The following is a 27,750-nucleotide window of genomic DNA, read 5'->3' as shown; positions in this document are numbered from 1 at the left end:
CTAATATCCGTCTGGCTGGCCACCCTTTCGTACATCACAAGCACTGTGCCGAATGTTGTCCTTGACCCGGACTATATTGACAACTGATGAGAGTCCGTAGCCTGTGATGTTGTGGCCTCTAGCAATGAGGCCATTCACCACTGCCTGCAATGGAATAAGATATGGAATATCGATGACGATAGAATCTAAGGACCGGAACACTGTTGCTCTTTAGAAAAGATAGCATCTTAAACGTTGACAACAATGCCCTGATTCGCCTGGAAAGCTGCCTTCAAAGAGTCATCCTAAATATATAGTGGGGGACATCTCACCTCCATATACACTGTTACACACATATGCATGTGATGAACCTCACCTGTTGAACGTCATCCTCAATACTCACAGTGACACACATATGCATGTGATAAACCTCATCTGTTGAACGTGCTCCTCAATACAAAAAGTGACACACATATGCATGTGATAAACCTCACCTGTTGAACGTCATCCTCAATACACACAGTGACACACATATGCATGTGATATACCTCACCTTTGGAAAGCTATCTTCAACTGATAATGTCGACGGCAAAAGCTGGTGGTGAAGACGTTTGTGGTCCAGGGCTTCTCCAGCACTCAGCCCAAACTTGAGGGTATGTAGGGTTACCTGTACAGAAACAAACGTGAAGACGGGTGCATCTGAAATATATTCAGTCAGTGACACGTCATGATTGATGTGCATCAATGTTCTGCAGTGTCACAAAATTGTTTAGGTGTATGTGCAACATATTCCGTCAGTGATTTAACATCGTTAATTATCATGTGCACACATGTGCGTTAACTGACTATAAAATTCTGGAGTTACATTATGGCTGGAGCAACCAGTCACTGCATAGTCCAATCAAGAGCGCTGAACGAACCAGACGTCCGTTCGTAAATAACATGGACTTTTAACATGCAGATTCCAGGATTTGCAAAGCATGTGTCCCGCCAACTCGGCATCGACATGTTTTCAATCAAGCTGCTCAAATGATTTGATGCACTTCGCGAAGGAAGACCCCTTTTTTTACAATATAGATCTTGATTATCGATGAGATCGTTTTGACGGGCGTCGCCATTTTGTACCATATATTTTGCCAAACTAACATTAATGTGAACATAAAGCGAGTGACTGAATGTTTGAGATTAAATCATAATTCTCGCTACCGCTAAGCAAGGATCTGAACACATCCCATTACGGGTCACGTCAGAACGCCCTCCCTTCTACCAATCAAAACGGCGCTTACTAGACAGTCGGAATGTGTTTCAAAGCCCAGTCCGGAATGAGGTGAGGTGAGATGAAATGGGAATTAACGTTGCCTTCAAAATTATTGCACTTATATGGCTACGTGCATGTGAGCGTGTGTGTACGTGCGTGTGCGTGTGCGTGTCCGTGTGCGTGCGTGCGTGCGTGCGTGCGTGCGTGCGTGTGTGTGTGTGGCTGCTTGTACTAGTCCGGACTACTTTTATAGTGGCGTACTTTAACTCAGAAACAGTATACTGACTTCGAGCTGGCCAGTCCTTGTTTTAGTCCCTTAATACCGAGCTCCAGGCAGGGTAACAATAAGTTCCATCTTTTTCACGTCTTTTGGTATGACGCTGGGAATCGAACCCCCGACCTTCCGCTCTCTGGGCCGACGCGCTACGACAAGACCACGGAGGCGGCCTAGTCGGGATTTAAAAGCCGCCAGATTGAAACTCGTGCCTCAAAGCACGAGAAAGAAGCTCACTGAATGGCTGTTGTCGAGTTTTTGTAAGTCACTTCATTGGTAGGTACTAACCGGGTACACGATCGAAGGTTGCTGTTATGACATGGGGCGCAACTCTACACATGCGAATTGCTGCGCCTTCGACGACTAGACCACCCGTGCCCCCATATGGTATAATAGTTTCAAGCCTAAATTCATGTTTACATAATTTTATGTCTAAACTCTGGAATGGTGATTCGTGTTGTGCTAGTGATGGTGTGCTTCAACATACCAATGCTGCTGCTGTTGTAATCTTTGGGCCACCAGCTCCTCCCAAAACCAAGATGACGTCACCGGAGTTATCTACCACAACAGTAGGACACATTGACGACAGAGGGCGCTTTCTGGGTTTGATATAATTGGCGGGTGATGCTGGCACACCGTACACGTTGACAGTACCGGGTGTCGAGAAATCGTCCATTTCATTGTTATAAATTATTCCTGTTGTCTTACCAAGAACTTTCGATCCAAAACTGAATAGGAAAGAAGTTGGGACCAACATTATACATACGAATAATAAACATCCTTTAATCCTTTTTAACGGAACCTTAGACAATCAGATACAATAAATTATCAGTATAAGAGGGAATATACAGTCACACACCGTTATGTCGAACTTTGACGTGTCGAACTTACGGTAGTCTCGAAGCAAAACAGTCCCTGCACTTTTTTTCTTAGGACAGTGATGTCCCCAGTTTTCGCCAAAGGGGTAAAAATATGTTTTTCACCATTGTTTGCCTTACATCTTAAAACTGATCGATGTCAAGTTGGACTCACAAGTAATTAATGGTTGATGTTATCGCAACGGCGTTTCCCTCCGCATCTACAACAGAGAGGTGAGTGGTTCCTTGGTCTAGCGCACTGGAGAAGGTAGCACCATAGTACTTGGCGTCGTGAGTTGCTGCGTCATCAATCTTGGCCCGGGTAGAATCTCCAAATTCCCGAGATGTCATGTTTTTCATCAACTTAAACACGATCACAAACACAGATGACATTAAAGAGGCATTCCAGTCGGAAATTACATGCAGGTGAATTGCCATTTTCGCATGTAGGTTTGGCCATAACGGGCGACTAATGGGATCGGGTGGTCAGACTCACTGACTTGTTTGATGCACGTCATCGTATCCAAATTATGTAGTTCGATACTCCTGAATGGAATGTCTGGTCCAGATTCGATTATGTACAGACCGCCGTCATAGAGCTGGGATATTGCTGAGTGCGGCGTTAAACAAGAAGGAAACAAACTTACATCTGCCACGTCTTCAAAATCTTCATCCCCAAGTTCTGATCTTTTGGCATATGCGAACTTGAAAGCCTCCACTATTCTGTGGTATGTCAGTATGCTGTTGTCATCATTGGAGACACTTTCAGACGTGAAGTTGTACCCTGCAAATGTAACGTTATACATACACACTGGGGCACGATGCCAGCTGACAATATTACATGTTACAGACACTCATGAAGTGCAGACCATTTAACAGGTGACCATCATCTGTATTAATGTCACGTCTAAAGTACATCTTTGAACAGGATTGACATATCATGCTACTAAAAGCATGGGAAGGTGTGTAGGTCGTTAGGTGGGTAGGTGGGAAGGTGGGAAGGTGTGTAGGTGGGAAGGTGGGTAGGTGGGTAGTTGGGAAGGTGTGTAGGTGGGTAGGTCTTCATATGCCATGCATTGCTGTATAGAAGCAAAGTTAAAATGTATATGACGGTTCTGTACTAAAGGTACTATAGGACTTTTGACTTAAGTGCTTGATCATGAATAAAGAATGAAAAGAAGACTATATCGTCTAGGACATTGGGGACAATGATGACATATAGCCTGGACATTGAGAAAGGAGCCACATAGTCTTGGACATAAGGACAAGGCCATACCGTGTAGGGACATGAGCACAAGGCCATACCGTCTAGAACATTGAGGACAAGACAATACCGTCTTGGACATTGGGGACAAGGCAATACCGTCTAGGACATAAAGGGTAAGACCATACCGTCTAGGACATTGGAGACCAGGCCATACCCTCTAGGACATTGAGGACAAGGCAATACCGTCTTGGACATTGGGGACAAGGCAATACCGTCTAGGACATTGAGGGTAAGGCCATACCTTCTAGGACATTGGGGGCCAGGCCATACCGTCTAGGACATTGAGGACAATGCAATGCCGCCTAGGACATTGAGGACAAGGCCATACAGTCTATGACATTGAGGACAAGGCCATACAGTCTATGACATTGAGGACAAGGGCATACTGTCTAGGACATTAAGGGTAAGGCCATACCGTCTAGGACATTAAGTGCAAGGCCATACAGTCTAGGTTATTTAGGACAAGGCCATACATTCAAGGAACACGAGGACACGGCCATACAGTCTCGGACATTGAAGACAAGGCAATACCGTCTTGGACATTGGGGACAAGGCAATACCGTCTAGGACATTGAGGGTAAGGCCATACCATCTAGGACATGTGGGACAAGGCTATACCGTCTAGGGCATTGAGGGTCAGGCCATACCGTCTAGGACATTGAGGACAATGCAATGCCGTCTGGGACATTGAGGACAAGGCCATACAGTCTAGGACTTTAGGACGAGGCCATACCGTCTTGGACACTGAGGGTAAGGCGATACAGCGTAGAACATTGAGCGCAAGGCAATACCGCCTTGGCAATTGACGGTAAGGGTCCGTCTAGGACATTGAGGGCAAGGCGATACCGCCTAGGACATTGAAGACAAAGACATACAGCAAGGGACATTGAGGACAAAGCCATACAGTCTAGGACATTGAGGGCAAGGACATACAGTCTAGGACATTGAAGGTAAGGCAATGCCGCCTAGGACATCGAGCGCATGGCCATACAGTCTAAGACATTAAGTGCAAGGCCATACAGTCTAGGACATTAAAGGCAAGGCCATACCGTCAAGGACATTAAAGGCAAGTCCATACCGTCAAGGACATTGAGTGCAAGGCCATGCAGTCTAGGACATTAAAGGCAAGGCCATACCGTCAAGAACGTTGAGGTAAGGCCATACCGTATAGGACATTGAGGGCAAGGCCATACAGTCTAGGACATTAAAGGCAAGGCCATACCGTCTAGGACATTGAGGATGTATGCATACACAGCTCCACTTCCTGGTGCGGGCATTGAGTGCACTGTGTTGCCATCTCTCAGGGTGAAGGTAACTGGTGTTCGCCATGAGGCCGTATGCCCACTCAGGTCTTCTTTTGATACGATGCCACCTGGAATGAACCACAGTTGAGAGAGATCGGACTTGTTATGGTTTTAGCCTACTCTGAGATAACAACCGACACATTAACAATGATGCCCTGGAATGCATCCTTCACCATTCTCCTCCATCAGACCATTCAACACCATTCACCATTCTCCTCCATCTGATCAAACAACACCATTCACCATTCTCCTCCATCTTATCAAACAACACCATTCACCAGTCTCCTCCATCTGATCAAACAACACCATTCACCATTCTCCTCCATCTGATCAAACAACACCATTCACCATTCTCCTCCATCTTATCAAACAACACCATTCACCAGTCTGCTCCATCACACCATTCAACACCTCTCACCATTCTCCTCCATCAGACCATTCAATACCTCTCACCGTTCACCTCCATCACACCATTCAACACCACAAACTATTCTTCCCCATCACACCATTCAACAACACTCACAACTCTCCTCCATCACACCATTCAACACCTCTCACCATTCTCCTCCATCGCAATATTCAACAACACTCACCATTCTCCTCCACCTCATCATTCAACACCACAAGCAATTCTTCTCCATCACACCATTCAACAACACTCACAACTCTCCCCAAACACGCCATTCAACACCACTCACCCTTCTCCTCCATCAAACCATTGAACAACACTCACCATTCTCCACCACCTCATCATTCAACACCACAGACAATTCTTCTCCATCACACCGTTCAACAACACTCAACTCACTCCCCAATCACGCCATTCAACATCACTCACCCGTCACCTCCATCAAACCATTGAACAACATTCATCTTGTTCCTCCGCCACACAATTCAAGACCATTTTCCTCCATCTCACCATTCAACACCATTTTCCTACATCTCACCATTCAACACTATTCTCCTCAATCACACCATTCAACAACATTCTCCTCCATCTCACCATTCAACAACAATCAACACTCTCCCCATCACATTATTCAACAGCACCCACTATTCTCCTCCATCTCAACATTCAACACCTTTCCCCTCCACCTCATCTTTCAACACCTCTGACCATTCTCCTCCATCTCACCATTCAACACCATTCTCCTCCATCGCACCTTTCAACACCATTCTCCTCCATCTCACCATTCAACACCATTCTCCTCCATCTCACCATTCAACACCATTCTCCTCCATCACACCTTTCAACACCATTCTCCTCCATCACACCTTTCAACACCATTCTCCTCCATCACACCTTTCAACACCATTCTCCTCCATCACACCTTTCAACACCATTCTCCTCCACCACACCTTTCAACACCATTCTCCTCCATCACACCATTCAACATCACCCACCATTAACCTCTATCTCACCTAGCTTCTCCCCTACCCTGCCCATTCAACAACACCCACCATTTTCCTTTATCTCAGACACTATGGCATCAGTCAGGCTGCCGTTATAGAAGGCCGAGGCCCCTTCAGTAGCGACCGTCTCCAGGGTGTCTGCGAGTTTTGGATACTTCACCGTGTCGCCAGCCTTCACCATGGCACCAGTCGTAGGGTGGAAGTACATTCTGATGGGAGTAATAAAACAGTTATGCAGAAATACAATAAAACGTTGACATATTCAGATGTAGGGTGGAAGTACATTCTGGGGTGGAGTAATAAAACAGTTATGCAGTAAAACAATAAAACGTTGACATATTCAGATGTAGGGTGGAAGTACATTCTGGTGTGGAGTATTAAAACAGTTATACAGTAATACAATAAAACGTTGACATATTCAGATCAAGGGTTGAAGTACATTCTGGTGTGGAGTAATAACACAGTTATGCAGTAAAACAATAAAACGTTGACATATTCAGATGTAGGGTGGAAGTACATTCTGGTGTGGAGTATTAAAACAGTTATGCAGTAATACAATAAAACGTTGACATATTCAGATGTAGGGTGGAAGTACATTCTGGTATGGAGTATTAAAACAGTTATACAGTAAAACAATAAAACGTTGAAATATTCAGATGTAGGGTGGAAGTACATTCTGGTGTGGAGTAATGAAACAGTTATGCAGTAATACAATAAAACGTTGAAATATTCAGATCAAGGGTGGAAGTACATTCTGGTATGGAGTAATAAAACAGTTATGCAGTAATACAATAAAACGTTGACATATTTAGATGTAGGGTGGAAGTACATTCTGGTGTGGAGTAATAAAACAGTTATGCAGTAATACAATAAAACGTTGACATATTCAGATGTAGGGTGGAAGTACATTCTGGTGTGGAGTATTAAAACAGTTATACAGTAATACAATAAAACGTTGACATATTCAGATCAAGGGTTGAAGTACATTCTGGTGTGGAGTAATAACACAGTTATGCAGTAAAACAATAAAACGTTGACATATTCAGATGTAGGGTGGAAGTACAGTCTGGTATGGAGTATTAAAACAGTTATACAGTAAAACAATAAAACGTTGACATATTCAGATGTAGGGTGGAAGTACATTCTGGTGTGGAGTAATAAAACAGTTATGCAGTAATACAATAAAACGTTGACATATTCAATTGGGTTTAACGTCGCGTCCAAGATTTTTGCACCTACAGATGTATATAGCGACGTGCATGCACGTGTGGGTGTGTGGCTGTTTGTACTAGTCCGGACTGATGCCGATTTATAGTGCTAGCTCAATAAGATACCATGCCGCAGTTTAACAGGAATACCCCATTCAGACACAGTACACGGACTCCGAGCCGACCAGTCGTTGGTTAAGCCCCTTAATGCCGAGCGCCAGACAGGGTAACAACAAGTAAAATCTTTTAAGGTCTTTTGGTATGACGCGGCCGGGGTTCGAACCCCGAACCTTCCGCTCTCCGGGCGGACGCTTTACCACAATACCACAGAGGCGGCCATTCTGGTATAGAACAGTTATGCACCAATAGAACAAAACATTGATATATTGATATGTACAAATTGTTTGCAGCCTGAATGGACAACACGACAACCCTCATCAAGCCAGAAATCAGACAGGTTAATGCGTTACACTAGTTGTCATGACAGACTGATAATCGCTCGTGCCCATCTGACCAGCAACATTCAATTAATGCGAAGGCTGTCTGTACATCACATGGGAGCTTTATGACCAACGTCCCACGCCGTTGGGTCGTTCAGTTAGACGTACTCACATAACTCACCGAGTCATACCAACCGAAATATTTGTGGTCTCGAACGACAAGCATAGGTTGATTCGGCCATTAAATTCGAGCCAGGAGTTCTCATACCGTCTCATTTTGTTGTACAGGTCACAAGCATGACTGCAACTATATTTTAGGCAACAAAGAAACACGTTGTGCTTACGTGAATGATCCGTTTCGAAGTAGGTCGATGGATCTGGATATGCCATAAGCCGTTGCCTCTGCTACCTTCACTCCTTCTCTGCACATCTTGATTGTTGGCTCAAAGAGATGTTTCCACGGTAATTTACCAAATCTCTGGTGGGCCTCCCAATACCCCATTAGTTCCCCCGGCACAGCAATAGCAAGGCCACCTGAAATTGTATATTGTGTCATATAATTATTATCGCTATGGCTCATGATACAGAGACCATTGGTGACGTAATGCATGACGTCACAGTAGATGACGTCACATCAAGACCGAACACTGTTGACGCCATGTTGACACTTTCAGCCTGCTATATGGTTTTAAATATTGGAGAAACATCCATATTATTATGATATTGTCAACACCGTATATATAGAGACTAGCATCACTCACTCACTCACCCACCCGCCCACCCACTCACTCACTCACTCACTCACTCACTCAAATCCACCCCTCTCCCAATCCCATAAAAAGATATTAACATTTGGCAAGAAATACTGTAGAAAAATACCAGTATTTCATTCACCAAAAAATCCAAAATCGAAATATTTTCATCGTCGTAGATTATTTCGCGTTGCCGCATGTGCAGCCTCACTTGTGACCGACAACAACTTGTGCTTCTTGAATAGTGATTTTACCTGCGCTTCGGGGTGAAAATTGATCCTATTTCATTAACAAATGATTATGGTTTGGATGCAGAAATGTCCGGAAAGGTTTGTTAAACGTACTGGATATTTCTTGTACTACCATAAGTCGACATTTTCCCTTTTCTGTCTTGATTAAGGAAATGTGTGAATAGTATTCATGGTGTCCCCGTCGGGATGTTGCTGAAACTGGACTCACTCACTCACTCACTCACTCACTCACTCACTCACTCACTCACTCACTCTCTCACTCACTCACTCACTCACTCACTCACTCACTCACTCACTCACTCACTCGCTCGCTCGCTCGCTCACACACCCACCCTCCCACTCACTCACTCACTCACACAGTCACTCACTCACTCACTCACTCACTCAGCAACCCACTCACTCACTCACTCACTCACTCACTCAACAAGCCAGCCGCCCACCCACTCACCCACTCACTCACTCACTCACTCACTCACTCACCCAAACTCACTCACTCATACATACCTCCTCGGTCTTATTTCGAAGATTAAGGGATTTCCGGTGATATGTTTGGTTTACTTGATGCTCACAATGCCAGTTGATATACAAGAAACTTTAAAAAGTGACGTTTACAAAGTATGACAAGAGATAACGGAACTACTTTTCATGGGCCATCCCCGAGTAGAACAATTCTACTGCACTTTGGTCACTGTATTCCAAAGTAATTGGTAATAACCAGAGTACGAAATTTATTTCTTAAGTACTTCAAAAAGGCCATTGGTGCATGTATCGGATGTTCTAAACAAGGAGATTGATACAGTCGATAAACCGTGTCTGAAGTAGATGAGAGGGACAGAAAAGCGGTAACAGCAAAATAGGGCGTTTCCAGACAAATCTTATTCCACCGACTAATGAAGGGGTTAATAATTTCTAAACAAACTGTTGACAGAGAGATGTGACGGAGAATTCTGAAACATCCATGATATAATCTCTATTCATATTAGGCTACAAAATCATATTGTAATCTGAGTTGTAACAAAATGACATCTGCTGGGTTTCAGGCGACGCAGAAAGGTGAGGTGAGGTGAGGTGAGGCGAGGTGAGGTGAGGTGAAGTGAGGTGAGATTGGGTTTAATTCGTGTTCCAAATTATCTCCTGGCGGGCTCTCTACAGCTAGACCACAGAGGCGGCCGCGAAGCAGAAATGTGCCCCCAGAAGGCACTAATGTACAGAATGGACGCAGAAACAAATATATAACACTAAATTCTTGGCAAAAGCATACATTGTTCCTGTAATTAAAGTAATTATTAAATCTTACAGTACGTTACGCTTCACCATTTCATTACCCGGGTCTTCGGCGTGACGAGCGAACGCTTTAACCACTAGGCTACCCGACCGCCCCTATTTTTACAAGAGTAACATGACATGTAATATACTAAATAAGCGTAGTTACAGACCTATACAGCAGACAAATTCTAGTTGTCTAGTTGTCTAGGATACAGTTGTACAACAATGTTAACATTATCTGCAAAGTTCAAAACGATAGCGTTACGAGGGGCGTTCAATAAGTTTTGCAACTTCAATATAAGACCAAGTCGCAGAATATCTTTTGCACATTTATTTTTCAATACAATCTCCATTCACCTCAATACACTTATTCAATCTGTCCTTCAAGCTTTTAAAACCACTTTTATAGAAATCCGCAGGAAATAGGAAATAGACACTGGGGACTAAGTCTGGGCTGAAGGTCGGGTGATTTAACTGCACGGCCGTGACTTAGCCCCCAGTGACTATTTTCTGTTCCGGCAAATGAAATCCACCCACAGAGGCGTGGTTAGAGGGCAAATCTGCGGATTTCTATAAAAGTGTGATAAAAGATTTTATATTCAAACTATCTTCTGTTATGCTTTTCAAAAAGCTATACAAATCTCACTTGTATAAATTTGATTTAATACACACACTTAATATCATATGTATACAAATATTTCTCATTTATAAAATTATAAAAATGCACCCTGGCGACGAAAGTCATGATATGACATTCGACAAAGAATACATTCTCCTTCAAAGGCAATCACAACAAGATGATTGTATCTGCTCTGAGAGCAAAATGGACCTGTGACGGTTAGATGCCCTGTTTTCTTGCAACTCACCGTTGAGGGATGCACCCTTCTCGCGTCCAACGTACATGGTGCTGTTGGCGGCCAAGGGCGCCCTTTCTCGAGCATCCAAAACGTGGGACATACCCGACGTTCTAGTCACACAAAAGAAGAAATGTTTGACAAGACTAACATTGTAACGTCTCAAAGAACTCATTTCAAAGTAGCAAACAAAACAAACTTGGGGAAGGAAGATAGCGGGGACTTGTCTTTTAAAAAATTACTTCGCCTCAGGGTCAACAAAAGAAAAATATGTTGTGGGTCAAAGATAAATGTTTGGTTCCTCAAATCTCAGAACACAGCGTTATATTTTGACAGGAATTATGAACTATTATTTCAATAATATAATTCCTGGTCCTTATCCAGGTCCTGTATTGCTGTTCAGTGAGTGAGTTAAGTTTTTAGCATTATACCAGCAACATAACGACAGAGGACATCAGAAATGGGCTTAGCACTTTCTACTCGTGTGGGGATTCAAACCCGGATTTTCGGCGTGACGAGTGAACGCTTTAACTACTAGGCTACCCCACCGCCCACATTGTCAAGATAATATGACTTTTTTGTCAGGTTCTCCTTTGATTTTCGTTCATGTTTATTGTTACTGGAGATAGAATTCAAAACAATCCTATGGCAATATATGATTTATATCTATCTATCTATTTAAATCAATCATTTCTTAGTCAGTATTCTTTATACAAGTGTATTGTAAACCATACATTTTACAGACTGTCTGGCAACATTGTTCTTTAATAATGAACAAGGAACAGTGTACAGTTTCTTATGGACAGATGACATTAATATGCTAAAGTTTTGAATGGTTTGAAATTCGTAATATTTTCTTGGTATAAATTTTACAAATTCGAATCTGGCAACATTTCCTTTTTAGAAAGAATAGTACTCCTCTTCATCAATTATATTTACATAATTTGCAAACGCGTTCTTTTTATAGCTTACACAATGAACGATTTCGCGTTGAAGAATCAACATTTTGACTTCAATTTCCATTGCGTTGTAATTTTAACATCCCCCTCTGAACGTTCCTAGGATTTAATGCGAATGTCAGTTTCAAAGTAAAGAAAGACACCTTTTGCTGGAACATTCTTTAATATTCCTTTTATAATTTATGAGTTATTTCCCTGGGTTCCTGGAATTGTCTTACCTGTTGTAAACCGTCATAAAGAATCCTCCACCTAGTCCGCAACTTTGTGCATTTAAAACACAGGAACATACTGCAGTGGCTATAGCTGCGTCCACTGCGGATCCACCTCTGGCCAACACGTTCCTGAGAAACAAACACATCTAATTGAGAAGGCATAACAGAGGGGATTACCATCAAAGGAGTGAGTGAGTGAGTGAGTTGGGTTTAACGCCGCTTTTAACAGTATTCCAGTTATATCGCGGCGTGTCAGCTTAATGTGGGAGGAAAGCCCGAAGTGATGCAGGTCTGAGACGTTTACCACTTCGGTGAAACGCACGAGCACGGGTATGGTGCTGACAAACCTAGAAACATAATCGGGGCGAACCGGGATTCGAACCCACAATCATAGGTTTCTGCCGTGCCCAAGGGACGCAACTCTGCACAGCGAATCGCGGCGCCTTAGACGACTGGGCCACCCGTGCCCCCTACCATCAAAAGAGGCACTGGTGGCATCAAATCACTGTATAGAGTGGCGTCCCTTAGATGTACCGGGAACATATGGCCGATGGTTTGTTGGTACACTCTGGGGCGTATGTGTACGTATCATGACGATACACACTGGGGCGTGTACGTATGGTGGTTGTACACTCTGGGACGTGTACGTATGGTGACGATACACTCTGGGACGTGTACGTATTGTGATCATACACTCTGGGACTTGTACGTATTGTGATCATACACTCTGGGACGTGTACGTATGGTGACGATACATACTGAAATATGTACGTATGGATGCGATACACTATGGGACGTGTAAGTAACGTGATGATACACTCTGGGACTTCTACGTATGGTGATGATACACTAGGGGACGTGTACGTATGGTGGTGATACACTATCTCGCGTGTGCGTATGGTGGTGATACACTATGGAACTTGTGCGTATGGTGATGATACACTATGGGACGTGTACGTATGCTGGTGATACACTATGGAGCGTGTACGTAACGTAATCATACACTATGGGACGTGTTTGTAACGTGATGATACACTCTGGGACGTGTACGTATTGTGGTGATACACTATCTCGCGTGTGCGTATGGTGGTGATACACTAGGGGTCGTGTACGTATGCTGGTGATACACTATGGGACATGTACGTATGCTGGTGATACACTCTGGGACGTGTACTTATTGTGGTGATACTCTATGGAACGTGTACGTAACGTAATCATACACTATGGGACGTGTACGTATGGTGATGATACACTATGGGACGTGTACGTATGCTGGTGATACACTCTGGGACGTGTACTTATTGTGGTGATACTCTATGGAACGTGTACGTAACGTAATCATACACTATGGGACGTTTATGTATGGTGATGATACACTATGGGACGTGTACGTATGGTGGTGATACTCTATGGAACGTGTACGTAACGTAATCATACACTATAGGACGTGTACGTATGGTGATGATACACTATGGGACGTGTACGTATGGTGATGATACACCCAGGGACTTACGTTCCAACTTCGGAGCAGCGCTTAGTATCAGAGGCGACAGAAGCAAATCTGAAACTTCTTGTTTTAGATTTCCCTTCTTGTACCGATGGCGGAGCCGCTGTCGTCATCTCTGCTGATGCAACCGCCGGCTGACGTGGCCCTAGACCGTAGCCAAGACCAAATGCTAGACCGAGAGCTATCAGCATCGACCCGGCGAGGATAGTGTATATCAGAGGCCTACGGGCGGATCTGTAACATAACGTATGATGTTAATTATCATACATGTTGCACATATCAGATGGTGGATCAGGACTAGCTACATGTTGGACAGAAGGGATGGACGATCAGGACCAGCTACATATTAGACAGAAGGGGTGGACGATCAGGAACATATACATGTTAGACAGAAGGGGTGGACGATCAGGAACATATAGATGTTAGACAGAAGGGATGGGGGATCAGAACCAGTTACATGTTAGACAGAAGGGATGGAGGATCAGGACCAGTTACATGTTAGACAGAAGGGATGGAGGATCAGGACCAGCTTCACGTTAGTCAGAAGGGATGGAGGATCAGGACCAGCCACATGTTAGACAGAAGGGGTGGACGATCAGGACTAGCTACATGTTAGACAGAAGGGGCGGACGATCAGGATCATATACATGTTAGACAGAAGGGGTGGACGATCAGGACTAGCTACATGTTAGACAGAAGGGGTGGACGATCAGGATCATATACATGTTAGACAGAAGGGGTGGACGACCAGGACCAGCTACATGTTAGACAGAAGGGGTGGACGATCAGGACCAGCTACATGTTAGACAGAAGGGGTGGACGATCAGGACCAGCTACATGTTTGACAGAAGGGATTGACGATCAGTAACATATATATGTTAGACAGAAGGGGTGGACGATCAGGACCAGCTACATGTTTGACAGAAGGGATTGACGATCAGTAACATACATATGTTAGACAGAAGGGGTGGACGATCAGGACCAGCTACATGTTTGACAGAAGGGATTGACGATCAGTAACATATATATGTTAGACAGAAGGGGTGGACGATCAGGACCAGCTACATGTTAGACAGAAGGGTTGGACGATCAGGACCAGCTACATGTTAGACAGAAGGGGTGGACGATCAGGACCAGCTACATGTTAGACAGAAGGGATTGACGATCAGTAACATATATATGTTAGACAGAAGGGATTGACGATCAGGAACATATATATGTTAGACAGAAGGGGTGGACGATCAGGATCATATACATGTTAGACAGAAGGGGTGGACGACCAGGACCAGCTACATGTTAGACAGAAGGGGTGGACGATCAGGACCAGCTACATGTTAGACAGAAGGGGTGGACGATCAGGACCAGCTACATGTTTGACAGAAGGGATTGACGATCAGTAACATATATATGTTAGACAGAAGGGGTGGACGATCAGGACCAGCTACATGTTTGACAGAAGGGATTGACGATCAGTAACATACATATGTTAGACAGAAGGGGTGGACGATCAGGACCAGCTACATGTTTGACAGAAGGGATTGACGATCAGTAACATATATATGTTAGACAGAAGGGGTGGACGATCAGGACCAGCTACATGTTAGACAGAAGGGTTGGACGATCAGGACCAGCTACATGTTAGACAGAAGGGGTGGACGATCAGGACCAGCTACATGTTAGACAGAAGGGATTGACGATCAGTAACATATATATGTTAGACAGAAGGGATTGACGATCAGGAACATATATATGTTAGACAGAAGGGGTGGACGATCAGGACCAGCTACATGTTAGACAGAAGGGATTGACGATCAGTAACATATATATGTTAGACAGAAGGGGTGGACGATCAGGACCAGCTACATGTTTGACAGAAGGGATTGACGATCAGTAACATATATATGTTAGACAGAAGGGGTGGACGATCAGGACCAGCTACATGTTAAACAGAAGGGGTGGACGATCAGGAACATATCTATGTTAGACAGAAGAGTTGGACGATCAGGACCAGCTACATGTTAAACAGAAGGGGTGGACGATCAGGACCAGCTACATGTTAGACAGAAGGGTTGGAAGACCAGGACCAGCTGCATGTTAGACAGAAGGGTTGGACGACCAGGACCAGCTGCATGTTAGACAGAAGGGTTGGACGATCAGGACCAGCCACATGTTCGACAGAAGGGTAGGACGATCAGGACCAGCTACATGTTAGACAGAAGGGGTGGACCATCAGGAACATATCTATGTTAGACAGAAGGGGTGTTCAATAAGGACCATCCACATGTTAGACAGAAGGGGTGGACCATCAGAAACATATATATGTTAGACAGAAGGGGTGGACAATCAGGACCAGCCACATGATGGCAGAAGGGGTGGACCATCAGAAACATATATATGTTAGACAAAAGGGGTGGACCATCAGGACCATATACATGTTATACAGAAGGGGTGGACGATCAGGACCAGCTACATGTTAGACAGAAGGGGTTGACCATCAGGAACATATATATGTAAGACAGAAGGGATGGACAATCAGGAAGATATATTTGTTAGACAGAAGGGGTGGACCATCGGGAACATATATATGTTAGACAGAAGGGATTGACAATCAGGGACATATATATTTTAGACAGAAGGGGTGGACCATCAGGAACATATATATGTTAGACAGAAGGGATGGACAATCAGGAACATATATATGTTAGACAGAAGGGATGGACGATCAAACCAGCTACATGTTAGACAGAAGGGGTGGACGATCAGGAACATATATATGTTAGACAGAAAGGGTGGACGATCAGGAACATATATATATTAGACCAAAGTGGTGGACGATCAGAAACATATATATGTTAGACAGAAGGGGTGGACGATCAGGAACATATATATGTTAGACAGAAGGATTGACGATCAGGAACATATATATGTTAGACGGAAAGATGAACGATCAGGAAAATATAGATGTTAGACAGAAGGGCTGGATGATCAGGAACAAGTATATGTTAGACAGAAGGGGTGGATCACCAGGAACAAGTACATGTTAGACAGAAGGGGTGGACGATCAGGAACATATATATGTTAGACAGAAGGGTTGGACCATCATGAATATATATATGTTAGACAGAAGGGATGGACTATCAGGAACATGTATATGTTCAACAAAAGGGATGGATCATCAGGAACATATCCACGTTAGACAGAAGGGGTGGAGGATCAGGAACATATATATGTGAGACGGAAGGGTTGGACCATCAGGAACATATATATGTTAGACAGAAGGGGTGGACCGAGAGGAACATTTATATGTTAGGCAGAAGGGTGGGACCATCAGGAACATATACCTGTTAGACGGAAGGTTGGGCCATCAGGAACAAGTATATGGTAGACAGAAGGGGTGGACTATCAGGAACATATATATGTTCGACAGAAGGGGTGTACCATCAAAAACATATAAATGTTAGACAAAAGCTGTGGACCATCAGGAACATATATATGTTAGACAGAAAGGGGTGGACCATCAGGAACATATATATGTTAGACAGAAGGGGTGGACCATCCGGAACATATATATGTTAGACAGAAGGGTGGACCATCAGGAACATATAAATGTTAGACAAAAGCTGTGGACCATCAGGAACATATATATGTTAGACAGAAGGGGTGGACCATCAGGAACACATACATGTTAGACAGAAGGGATGGACGATCAGGAAGATAATTATGTTAGAGAGAAGGTACATGTATGGAACAGGCAATAGTCACTGGGGACTAAGTCTGGGCTGTAGGGTGGGTGATTTAACTGTTCAGCCCAGACTTAGCCCCCAGTAATGACTGGCAAATATAAGCTATTGATCATGGTTGACATGTCTTGTTTCGGCGAATCAACAACACCAACAGAGTACGAAAGAACAGGTACGGCATAAGTATTTGTGTCTTTGACTTTATTGCGAGCGTTCAGCGTTATTGCCGCATTCTCTGGCATACGTTGGGGAAACGAGATGCACTGTTGAAATCTATTTGTTATCTATCACGTGTCACATATGAAAACTGCGAAACTGAACTAGGCTTTCTGTCTGCAACCACGACACTGTCGTCAATGTAAGTGACATTAAGTCTATTATCGTTAGTGAACTGGGCTTTCTGTCAACAACCACTATACCGCCGTCAATGACAGTGACATTAAGTGAACTGGGCTTTCTGTCAACAACCACTATACTGTCGTCAATGACAGTGACATTAAGTGAACTGGGCTTTCTGTCAACAACCACTATACTGTCGTTAATGACAGTGACATTAAGTGAACTGGGCTTTCTGTCAACAACCACTATACTGTCGTTAATGACAGTGACATTAAGTGAACTGGGCTTTCTGTCAACAACCACTATACTGTCGTCAATGACAGTGACATTAAGTGAACTGGGCTTTCTGTCAACAACCACTATACTGTCGTCAATGACAGTGACATTAAGTGAACTGGGCTTTCTGTCTACAACCACTATACTGTCGTCAATGACAGTGACATTAGGTCTTTTATTGTTAGTGAACTGGGCTTTCGGTCTACATCCACTATACTGTCGTCAATGACAGTGACATTAAGTCTATTATTGTTAGTGAACTGGGCTTTCTGTCTACATCCACTATACTGTCGTCAATGACAGTGACATTAAGTCCATTTTTGTTAGTGAACTAGGCTTCCTGTCAACAACCACTTTATAGTGTTATAACAGTGCAAAAATCATTATATTTTTCTTCAAGTTTTATCAAAATCAAATATATTCTAGTACTTTAAGTTTCACATTCCCAAGCCAGTAAAAGCTACATAGTTTACAGGACGTCTATCATAATACGTAACGCTTGGAGATGCAAGCTGTCGAAACCAGTCAAACGAGCTGGCAGATGCTAATCGGCTAGCGCTATTGAAATTCTAGACCCGGCTGACCAGATCCTAGGTGATCGGTGCCACGCCTACCAACTACAAACAGAAGCTTCGACGGCCTGAGCCAAGGTTGAACTTAACCAGTTTGCTCAAGGCGTAGGAATCACCCCTTCCAGCCTCCCCCTCCCTAACAATCCCCGCAACAACGTCATCAACGGCAACAACGTCATCAACGGCATCAACATCAAAAACATCAACGTCCAGGACAACATCCTTACCAGCGCCATCTCCATCCTCCTCTTCTGCATCAACAGCCTCATCATCAGCAGCTGAACTTCCATCTCATACAATGGACACACCACATGTCAGGCTGAGGCCATACACGGGACAAGAGAAATCATCAAGAAATCAACAAAGAATGCACTGGCCTCAAAACCTAAAGATCCCAAATTCTCAGTAGGTGATCTAGTCCTGATGCAAAATTCCCATGTTCTCCCTGGTAGCTCCCCAAAACTGTCAGTTAAGTGGGTAGGTCCCTACACCATACTTGAGCTTGGTCCCAATCATACCAAAGCTACAACATGTTCAAACGAACAAGACGCACAAGGCACTTATCCATGCCAATCGCCTGAAGCCCCACAATGTTCGCACTCCCAACGACCGCCTTCCAGATCACACTCCCAACCATGGTCGTCATTCTCCTCGTCCCAGCGCTTCTGCTGAAACGGACACACATTCCCCTCGTCCCATCACTTCTGCTGAAACGGACACACATGCTCCTTGTCCCCGCACTTCTGCTGATGCTGACACATCCTCAGACACACAGATGGTTCTTCCAGAGCCACACATCAGTGATACAGGCTCTGCACCACCCAGTGACCGCCAACATGATGACAACTCTCAAGATAATCAAACACATCCTGTTGACAGAATTATCAGATGTAAAATGGCAAACGGTACCAAACAGTACCAAATCAAGTGGTTAGGCTACTCAGAAACGACCTGGGAGCCCACCTCCAATCTTGATCCATCCCTGATCAAGCTCTTCCATAGGTCTAGAACAATGTCTGGTAAGAAGCGCAAACACGGACATAAGTACTTCCAGTGATTCATTCGCATAGGTGTTATCAAGCTACCCCCCATCTTTTGTGACGTGAATTGCATGGCCATAAGATATGAGTGACCATCCCTTTGCAGTTACCAAGTGTTCTGTGTCTTATAGTCCTAGGTTGTTTAGGTGTTGTTGGCCACAACATTCTTCTCAACCAGGTCAACACTTCTAATGGCTGCCTTTTCACTTCATCAAAGGGTCATCCTGGAGCTTGATTATCCTGTGGCGTATGGCTCTGTTTGCCCGCCCTGCCCTCGGCACCAGCCCTGTTCAGCAACTCAACTATGGAATAGTTTTTAAGCCAACCACACAAGTCCATTTTGCAACTGAATACTGGGTCCATACCTACGAGGTCAAGCTTCCCCATGTCCCAAGCATTACAACCATGAGTGGATGCCACCAAAGCAATGGAACGTGTGCTATACTGCACCAAATCCAAATGCACCTTAACGTCATCAAAACCAGGTGTGTTTCACTGCTAAATGAAACTAGGCACTAAATCATTAAACCCTTAATCTAAGGTCCCCTCATCAAGTCGCTCCAAATGAGCAGTTCTAAGTTTTGTAGGGTCCCTTTCCAAAACATTGTTTGGTACAGCCACCATTGACGACGTCAACCTGCTTGCCAAACATATTAATGCCCTTACATATCCAAATCTATCCAATGTCCTAAAACAACATTCTTCCCATCTCTCTTCCTTTATGAAATTGGTAGACAATAGATTTAAGAATGCGCTAAAAGGTGTTAAGGCCAATCATGATGCCCTTACGTTCACAGCCACTGCGATCCAGAATAATGCTAGAAATAGTCAAGCTACTTTTGCTTCCCTTACTTCAATTTTGATAGACCAAATTCAAAATTCAAATACTGTGGAGCATCAACTGGAAGAGCTTAAATTAGGCATTTTAGACTTGGCTAAAAATAAATTATCCCCTCTGCTAATTGCCCCACAAATTCTGGAACAAACTATTCATCATATTGCCTCAATTATATCCAAACTTTCGATTACTCCAAACCAACCCAACATATTACTATTCTCAAGCAAAATTCTGCTTTGCGCGTACAAAGGCCCATGTCTATGTATCTGTTAAATTTCCCTTATCATCCTTGCCTAAACCTTTCCAAATGTATAAGGTTATTTCTCTCCCAGTGCCTGTGAACAATACATCATCCCACTCGACTCAACTCCTTGATATTCCTCCTTACTTTGCCCTGTCCTTGGATTCTCGACATTTCCTCAGTATGGACAGTTCTACCTTAGCACACTGCTCTGGTGATGAATTCGTCCTACACTGTCCTATCAGAATAGCTCTACAATCCTCCCCCAAACCATCATGTAGCCTGGCACTCTTTCAAAATAGTAAGAGTCTGACCCAATCTCTTTGTGATTTTCGATACGTCACCAAAACTCAGCCACCTCAGCTTATCTCTATTGATACCTCAAATGTTCTCGTATATAGAATACCCTTCCTTACCCTCACCTGTCCTGGTACTCATCGTATGATTCCCGGTTGTAACTTCTGTCTTATTGCTACTCCATGTTACTGTTCTTTGTCCCCTGGAGATCTGTATTATCCTGCACCCTTTGGTTCTTGTCGCCCTTCACAACACCAGATCTCACACCTTCACCCTGTCAACCTTCTTCTTCGAGGATTCTACCCTCTCTAGTATTGCTGGTGATACAACTTTCAGAAAAGCAGTTAACTTCACCATTCCAAAATGTGATATATTTTCTCATGAAATTTCCAATGTTTTGGCCAATGATCAAAAGTCCCATCTCAGTCTTAAACGTGTCGCTGAAAGGGCAAGAAAAGATCAAACCATATTTCAGTCTATTACGGAACCATTGCTTGATGGTGAAATCACTTTACCAAGTTCTTGGCCTGATACAAATGCAATTATAACCATCGCCGCTTCGGCTATGTCAGTTCTTTCAATTATTTTAGTTGTTTGGATGTTTTTCAAAGTTCGTGCACTCTCTGATGCACTATTGCTGGTTACTCATGTTGCGCCAGTTAAAGCAGTACAGCCTCCAGTACTAAATTATAATGCACAAACCACTTCTAGTCCCAGCTTTGTTGTGTCTGATCTTGCCGACTATCATGTGTCAATCCTTCTAGGAGTGATCACACTTGCTGTGGCTTCTATTCTTCTCCTTCTCATCTATGGACGCAATCTTAGGACTCACAATGGTCTTGTTCTTGAACTCACCACTGGTCCAGAATGTGTCTTTGTTCCTATTCTGGCTCTCAGTCTCTGTCCTTCCTACTGGGATATTCCACCCCCATTCACAGTGGAACAGCTCCGAATCTCTGGGTATTTCTTTCCCACCCTTACTGTTGAATGGCCCGCCTTTACTGTGACTAACCTCCTAACCAAAACGTCTCTCTCGGTCCCGAACACGCTTCGAGTCTCTTTCTTTACTGCCCGTAAACTCCAGTAAATGTTCAATCAACCTTTCACTGCCTACATTCTTATGGTTCATGATGGTAGATACCAAATTGTAGATCCTTCTTGTATGTTAAAGGTATTTTAAGTGGGCTGTCTAAGCAGTGCATATCCTTTGTCATGTTCTTATATTTTTGCTATATTACTTTAAAATGTTTTATGTATTTTTGTGTACAATTGTATTATGTTTACGTCAACACCTGTATAACGAAAATAGTAATAAGCTTTTGCAGTCAAAAGCTCCATGACGTCCAGGGGTACTATAACAGTGCGAAAATTATTATATTTTTCTTCAAGTTTTATCAAAATCAAATATATTCTAGTACTTTAAGTTTCACATTCCCAAGCCAGTAAATGCTACATAGTTTACAGGACGTCTATCATAATACGTAACGCTTGGAGATGCAAGCTGTCGAAACCAGTCAAACGAGCTGGAAGAGGCTAATCAGCTGGCGCTATTGAAATTCTAGACCCGGCTGACCAGATTCAGACACAGCCGACCAGCCAATAAACAATTAACTAAGCAAGTCAGCACATCAAAACTTGCATAATTTGACCACCATGTGGGAAACCATTGTTATCAATTCCAAACTGGACAGATGGGTAGTGACATGCTTTCAAACGTGGACTGGAGGTCTCGGGTATAAATGCAGGGGTATCTTGTCATAGAGTCGAAGGACGAAGCCCTACCAAACTCTTATCGACCGATCTCACTCACCTCAAACATGTGCAAAGCCATGGAAGCCATGGTTACAAAAAGGCTCATGCATCACCTTGAAACTGGCAACCACATAAAACCTGACCAAAGTGGCTTCAGGAAGGGACACTCGTGTCTAGATCATATTCTAAGACTGGAAAATGCAATAAAAAAAACTCAATTAAACAGACAATACCTAGCCGCAGTATTTCTGGACTTCAGCAAAGCCTTCGACATGGTATGGCATGACGGACTCCTTTCAAAACTAGCACAAAATGGAATAGAAGGGAACATGGCAAACTTCATAGACATCTTCCTGCAAGAGAGGTCGCTATCAGTTAAAATAGGGAACAATCGATCTGATCCTATGGCACTGGACAATGGCACGCCACAAGGCAGCATTATAAGCCCAACCCTGTTTAATATCATGATCAATGATCTTTTTGACCATGTCAACTCTCCTACCCAAACTTCTAAGTTCGCTGATGACGGAGCAATATGGGTAAAGCACAGAGATATTTCACAAATCAGAAAAAAACTCCAGTCAGCCCTGGACGGAGTAGATCAATGGTGCAATAAATGGGGATTCACCCTTTCAAGTGAAAAAACTGTTGGAGTTCTATTCAAACGCCGGGGGAAAGATGCTATGATACCCCGTGTCTCCATAAAAGGCAAACCAATCAAATTCGAAAAATCTGCAATATTTCTTGGGGTGATCCTTGATCAACACCTCACTTGGCGCAAGCATATAGAATATGTGGAAAACAGATGTCAAAGAGACCTGAACGTATTACGGGCAATTTCAGGCACATCTTGGGGCACATCGAGAGACACTCAGCTGGACCTCTACAAATCTCTTATCAGATCAAAAATTGGCTATGTTTGTGAGGCTTTTCATTCAACATCAAATACTGTCTTGAGGCGCCTAGACAGAATACAATACAAAGCCCTAATGCTGGCCACAGGCGCAGCAACAGGCACCTCACTAGAAGCACTACAAGTAGAAACGGGAGAACTCCCATTGAAACAAAGAAGAGAGCAGGCAATATTATCGTTCTGGGGACGAACATCAAACCCTTTGGTTAAAAAGATATGGCAAGACAAAGACACTCAAGATGAAGCCCTAGCTCGAAAAAATCCCTCACTAAAGCCATCTGGGATATTGGTACGTGAACTCATTCGAAGTCACAATTGCGATGACATTCAGCCTCCAGAAAGTCCCTACAAAGGGTTACACCCTCCCTGGACTTTAAACACTCCCAAAGTTGACACTGCTTTAACATCAGAAGTCACTAAAAGAGAAAACCCAACCCTACTTAGATCAGTAGCTATCACTAAAATTCGAACTACCTGGGACAGCTGGGCCCATATATACACTGATGGATCCAAGAATCCTATCAACAACAGTGCTGGTTACGGGATCCATATCCACAGCTCCAAACCCCAAGCACATTCAGTTCGCTTGCCTGATGGTCAGTCAGTATTCACGGCTGAATTGGAGGCAATTCATCATGCACTCAAACTCATACCGGAACTCCCGGAAGCAAAGGCAGTCGTCCTATCAGACTCGCTAAGTGCACTTCAGGCCATCAGTGGCAGAAACTCAAACTCCAGGCCAAACACAGTCAACAATATTCTATTTTTGTTAAACGTGCTGTAAATAATTCTAACTTTGTTACTCTGCTGGTACAATGAACTTATGTTACAGTTAATCAAAATGCATTGTTCAAAATCTACGATTTGGCTGCCAAATTTTAATTTCATACAGTTCATCTAGAAATCAAATACTATACTGAATAATAGAGAATAATAGAGCGTCCCGGATAAAATACTAGCGTTAGTATTCTAGTCGTTTAAATATCAATCTAACATATTACACCATTTAAGTTATGGAAGTCGTGGATGCTTATTAAACATTATGTTCAACGTGTATAACGTTTCTGTATCAAGTGACTTGTTGGTCAACGTGTTCTATTTTCTGCATTCATATTTTTGGTCATGTTATTGATTAGTCTCACTGTTTGTATTTTCACGGGAAACATTTCTTGTTTCAATATAATGAGTATCATAGCATCGGCAGCTAAATGTATGTATTTAAAGATAACCAGTCTGTGACCGTATATGTCTAGAACACAATACACGAAAAGTAACACTGTTTCTATAGCTGAATACGCACAGATTCGACAATATCTTTTAACTATTCATCACATAAGTGCATTCGCACTATCGTGAAGCGCCGGTAGATTTTGTGTTTCATATCGTAGAATAGTCTATGAAGATACAGGCAATTCAGTGGCAGTCTAGTAGATAAGAGTTACAATACAATATCCAGCATTTCTTTTATAAACTGTTTCTTATGTTATAAGTTATTTACTTATAATTGGTAAACGTCAGAAGTTTTTGATTAGTGTTAAAATGTTTAATCATCATTATCTTGAAGTAAGTGTTGGCAGTTACCTCGTTATGGTGTCGTGCCGGGTTAGCGAAAATCTAATATTCCCTAGTATCAGTAAAGCGAAAACCCAAGTTGGGGTATTTGTCCTACGAAGGCGAGAAATGAGTAATTGCTATAAAAACACCGGATTACCGTTGTTTAGATTAGCGCCCGTGCTGTTCAAACAGAGGAGAGGACAGGAGAGGAGAGGACAGGAGAGGAGAGGAGATTTACGCCCGGCTTAAGCCCCAGGTATCTGTGCCGCAGTTACCCTGGTTACAACTATGTAATCTTTGTACATTTTCAACAAGGCACCAGTAAAGTACTTTACTTATTTATTAATTAAATTCAATTCTGAGGTAATTAAGTTTAAGAATATTCGGAATGAATTATTAAGTGAAAATATTTTACTATACTGTAATGATGAACTCATTGTACAAGATAACATGGTATCTTAATGAGTCCACTTTTATGTAACTCATTATCATTTCTAAATTATTGATTTCAATATCTTAATGCTATACTATTTAATTGCTTATTATGATGTCTAAACTATGAAAGAGAATACTGAGATGATGTGAATATATGTTGTGCCCTTTTGACGTCATATCTAATAAACATTCCTGCATTTCGCCTGAAAACCTCTCTGTCTGTTTTTGAAGGCGTGGAGATCCCGGAGTTAATTCCCTGCAACAATTCTAGGCATAAACGGTCCCCTAAATAGGACGGTTTCCGTGTCTTCAATACACAACAAAAGAGAGTGACATGAAGCATCTACCGAGATTGTGGCCAACGACGACTCCTTTGTATCTCGACTTTCCCTGTTTCATAGCTTCACGGTCTGATAACGACTTGAAGGTTTGCCAACTAGGTTGTGAAATGGTTCAGTTGTTAGAGTCCGGTTTTCGCTTTGTAGGTACCGCTAAACAGGTTTGACTGGCTTGATGGATATTGACGCCCTGTCTATCGGGTATCGGTGGTCGTTGGTCGCATGAACCTTATAGAGTTGTATGCGTTTTAACAGCTTTAGACTACAGATGCAGATATTAGAAGACTGCTTGCTTAGTCGTGATAGGACAGTAAGGCTACTTCATTTGGTACCGTTTGATTTAAACATACATTTTATATTATCCACAAGCGAACGGATTGGGCACATGTCTTCACAACTTTGGTAACCCTCTCCCGAAATATTTAAATGACTGGCGTTATGACATATCACAATTGAGACGTGAACACAAGACAGAGGCTATATACAGAGAAGCAGCAGGAAACAGAGTCTTGCATTTATTTAAATCTTTTAATATAGTTGATATACGTATGGATATACCCTTGAAGATCCGGGGTAGAAGGGGTCTTCAGTTACCCAAGCTTGCTGTAAAAGGCGACTATGCTTGTCGTAAGAGGCGACTAACAGGGTCGGGTGGTCAGGCTTGCTGACTTGATTGATGCATGTCATCGTATCCCAATTGCGTGGATCGATGCTCATGATGTGAATCACAGGATTGTCTGGTCCAGACTCGATTATTTACCGACCGCCGTCATATAGCTAGAATATTGCTGAGTTCGGCGTTAAACAACAAACAAACTAACAAACAAACAAACTTATGGACAGAGTGAAATTGCACATTGTCGTAGTTGCGCTGAGCTCCTATTTATCAATTATGACATACCAGGGACTAGCTTCTCTTCACAAATGGCAGTTATACTATTGAACATGATATTTTTCAAGTTTGATAAAATGCACATTGTTTTAAGAAGTGATAACGTTTTCACACTGAGAACTGATGGGAGATGGGATCTTCCAATAGTAATTGTTGAATGTAATTATCTTACCCCTTAAACGTCCCTTCTTCTTTTTCGACTTCCATCGTGTATCCACTACGTGCTGGATCAGTGCTGAATGTGCGTAACCTTAGGCGTGTTAAAGTTACACTTGACCTATAGGACATTCACGGGTTATGCCTTCTATTAGTCGGGGGAGGTGGAATTTCTTTAGAGACACAATATCATTTAGGTCAAAGGACGAGCTGAACTATGCCTTTCAATGGATATTGGTTCAGTATGGAATCCTGGAAGGGACATTGTCGCACTGTCGCGTTGTCGCGTTGTCGCCCTTACAAAAACAAGCAAAAAGTGTTAAAATTAAAGCACGATACTGCGACAATGCGACATTACCGCCATTTGTCGCATTGTCGCGTTATCACGCCTTGAATAATATCGCTTTTCATTTTACCAAAGGGCGACAATGCGACAACGCGACATCTCTCAAGGTCAAAATATGTCGCGTTGTCCTCCCATAAAAAATGTGTAAAAAAGGCGTTAAAATGCGCAAAAATTCGACATGTTGATTATGTCGCATTGCCGAGTTGCCTCCCTTTTCGAT

At 43.0% G+C, this 27,750-nt stretch overlaps 2 protein-coding genes across 2 annotated transcripts; one reads left to right on the top strand and one right to left on the bottom strand.

The window, feature by feature from the left end:
* Positions 1 to 27,316, bottom strand: LOC139460537 (glutathione hydrolase 1 proenzyme-like). The gene is made up of 12 exons (XM_071242005.1): positions 27,201 to 27,316; positions 13,808 to 14,035; positions 12,301 to 12,423; positions 11,136 to 11,236; positions 8,345 to 8,534; positions 6,401 to 6,561; positions 4,858 to 5,007; positions 3,016 to 3,152; positions 2,544 to 2,731; positions 1,999 to 2,239; positions 533 to 646; positions 1 to 144 (listed from the first exon to the last, which is right to left on the bottom strand). Exons 1-12 carry the CDS (start codon positions 27,314 to 27,316, stop codon positions 1 to 3), a joined length of 1,893 nt encoding a protein of 630 aa, XP_071098106.1.
* Positions 20,018 to 25,612, top strand: LOC139461259 (uncharacterized). The gene is made up of 5 exons (XM_071242896.1): positions 20,018 to 20,177; positions 20,341 to 20,557; positions 20,802 to 21,028; positions 21,909 to 22,104; positions 25,531 to 25,612. Exons 1-5 carry the CDS (start codon positions 20,018 to 20,020, stop codon positions 25,610 to 25,612), a joined length of 882 nt encoding a protein of 293 aa, XP_071098997.1.
* Positions 27,317 to 27,750: the final 434 nt, after the last annotated feature.

Source organism: Haliotis cracherodii, unplaced genomic scaffold (assembly GCF_022045235.1).
Source record: "Haliotis cracherodii isolate W230 unplaced genomic scaffold, xgHalCrac1.p SCAF_14, whole genome shotgun sequence".
NCBI classification, from domain to species: domain Eukaryota; kingdom Metazoa; phylum Mollusca; class Gastropoda; order Lepetellida; family Haliotidae; genus Haliotis; species Haliotis cracherodii.
The sequence above is the reverse complement of the archived record's forward strand: the minus strand, read 5'-3'. Positions and strand labels throughout refer to the sequence as shown.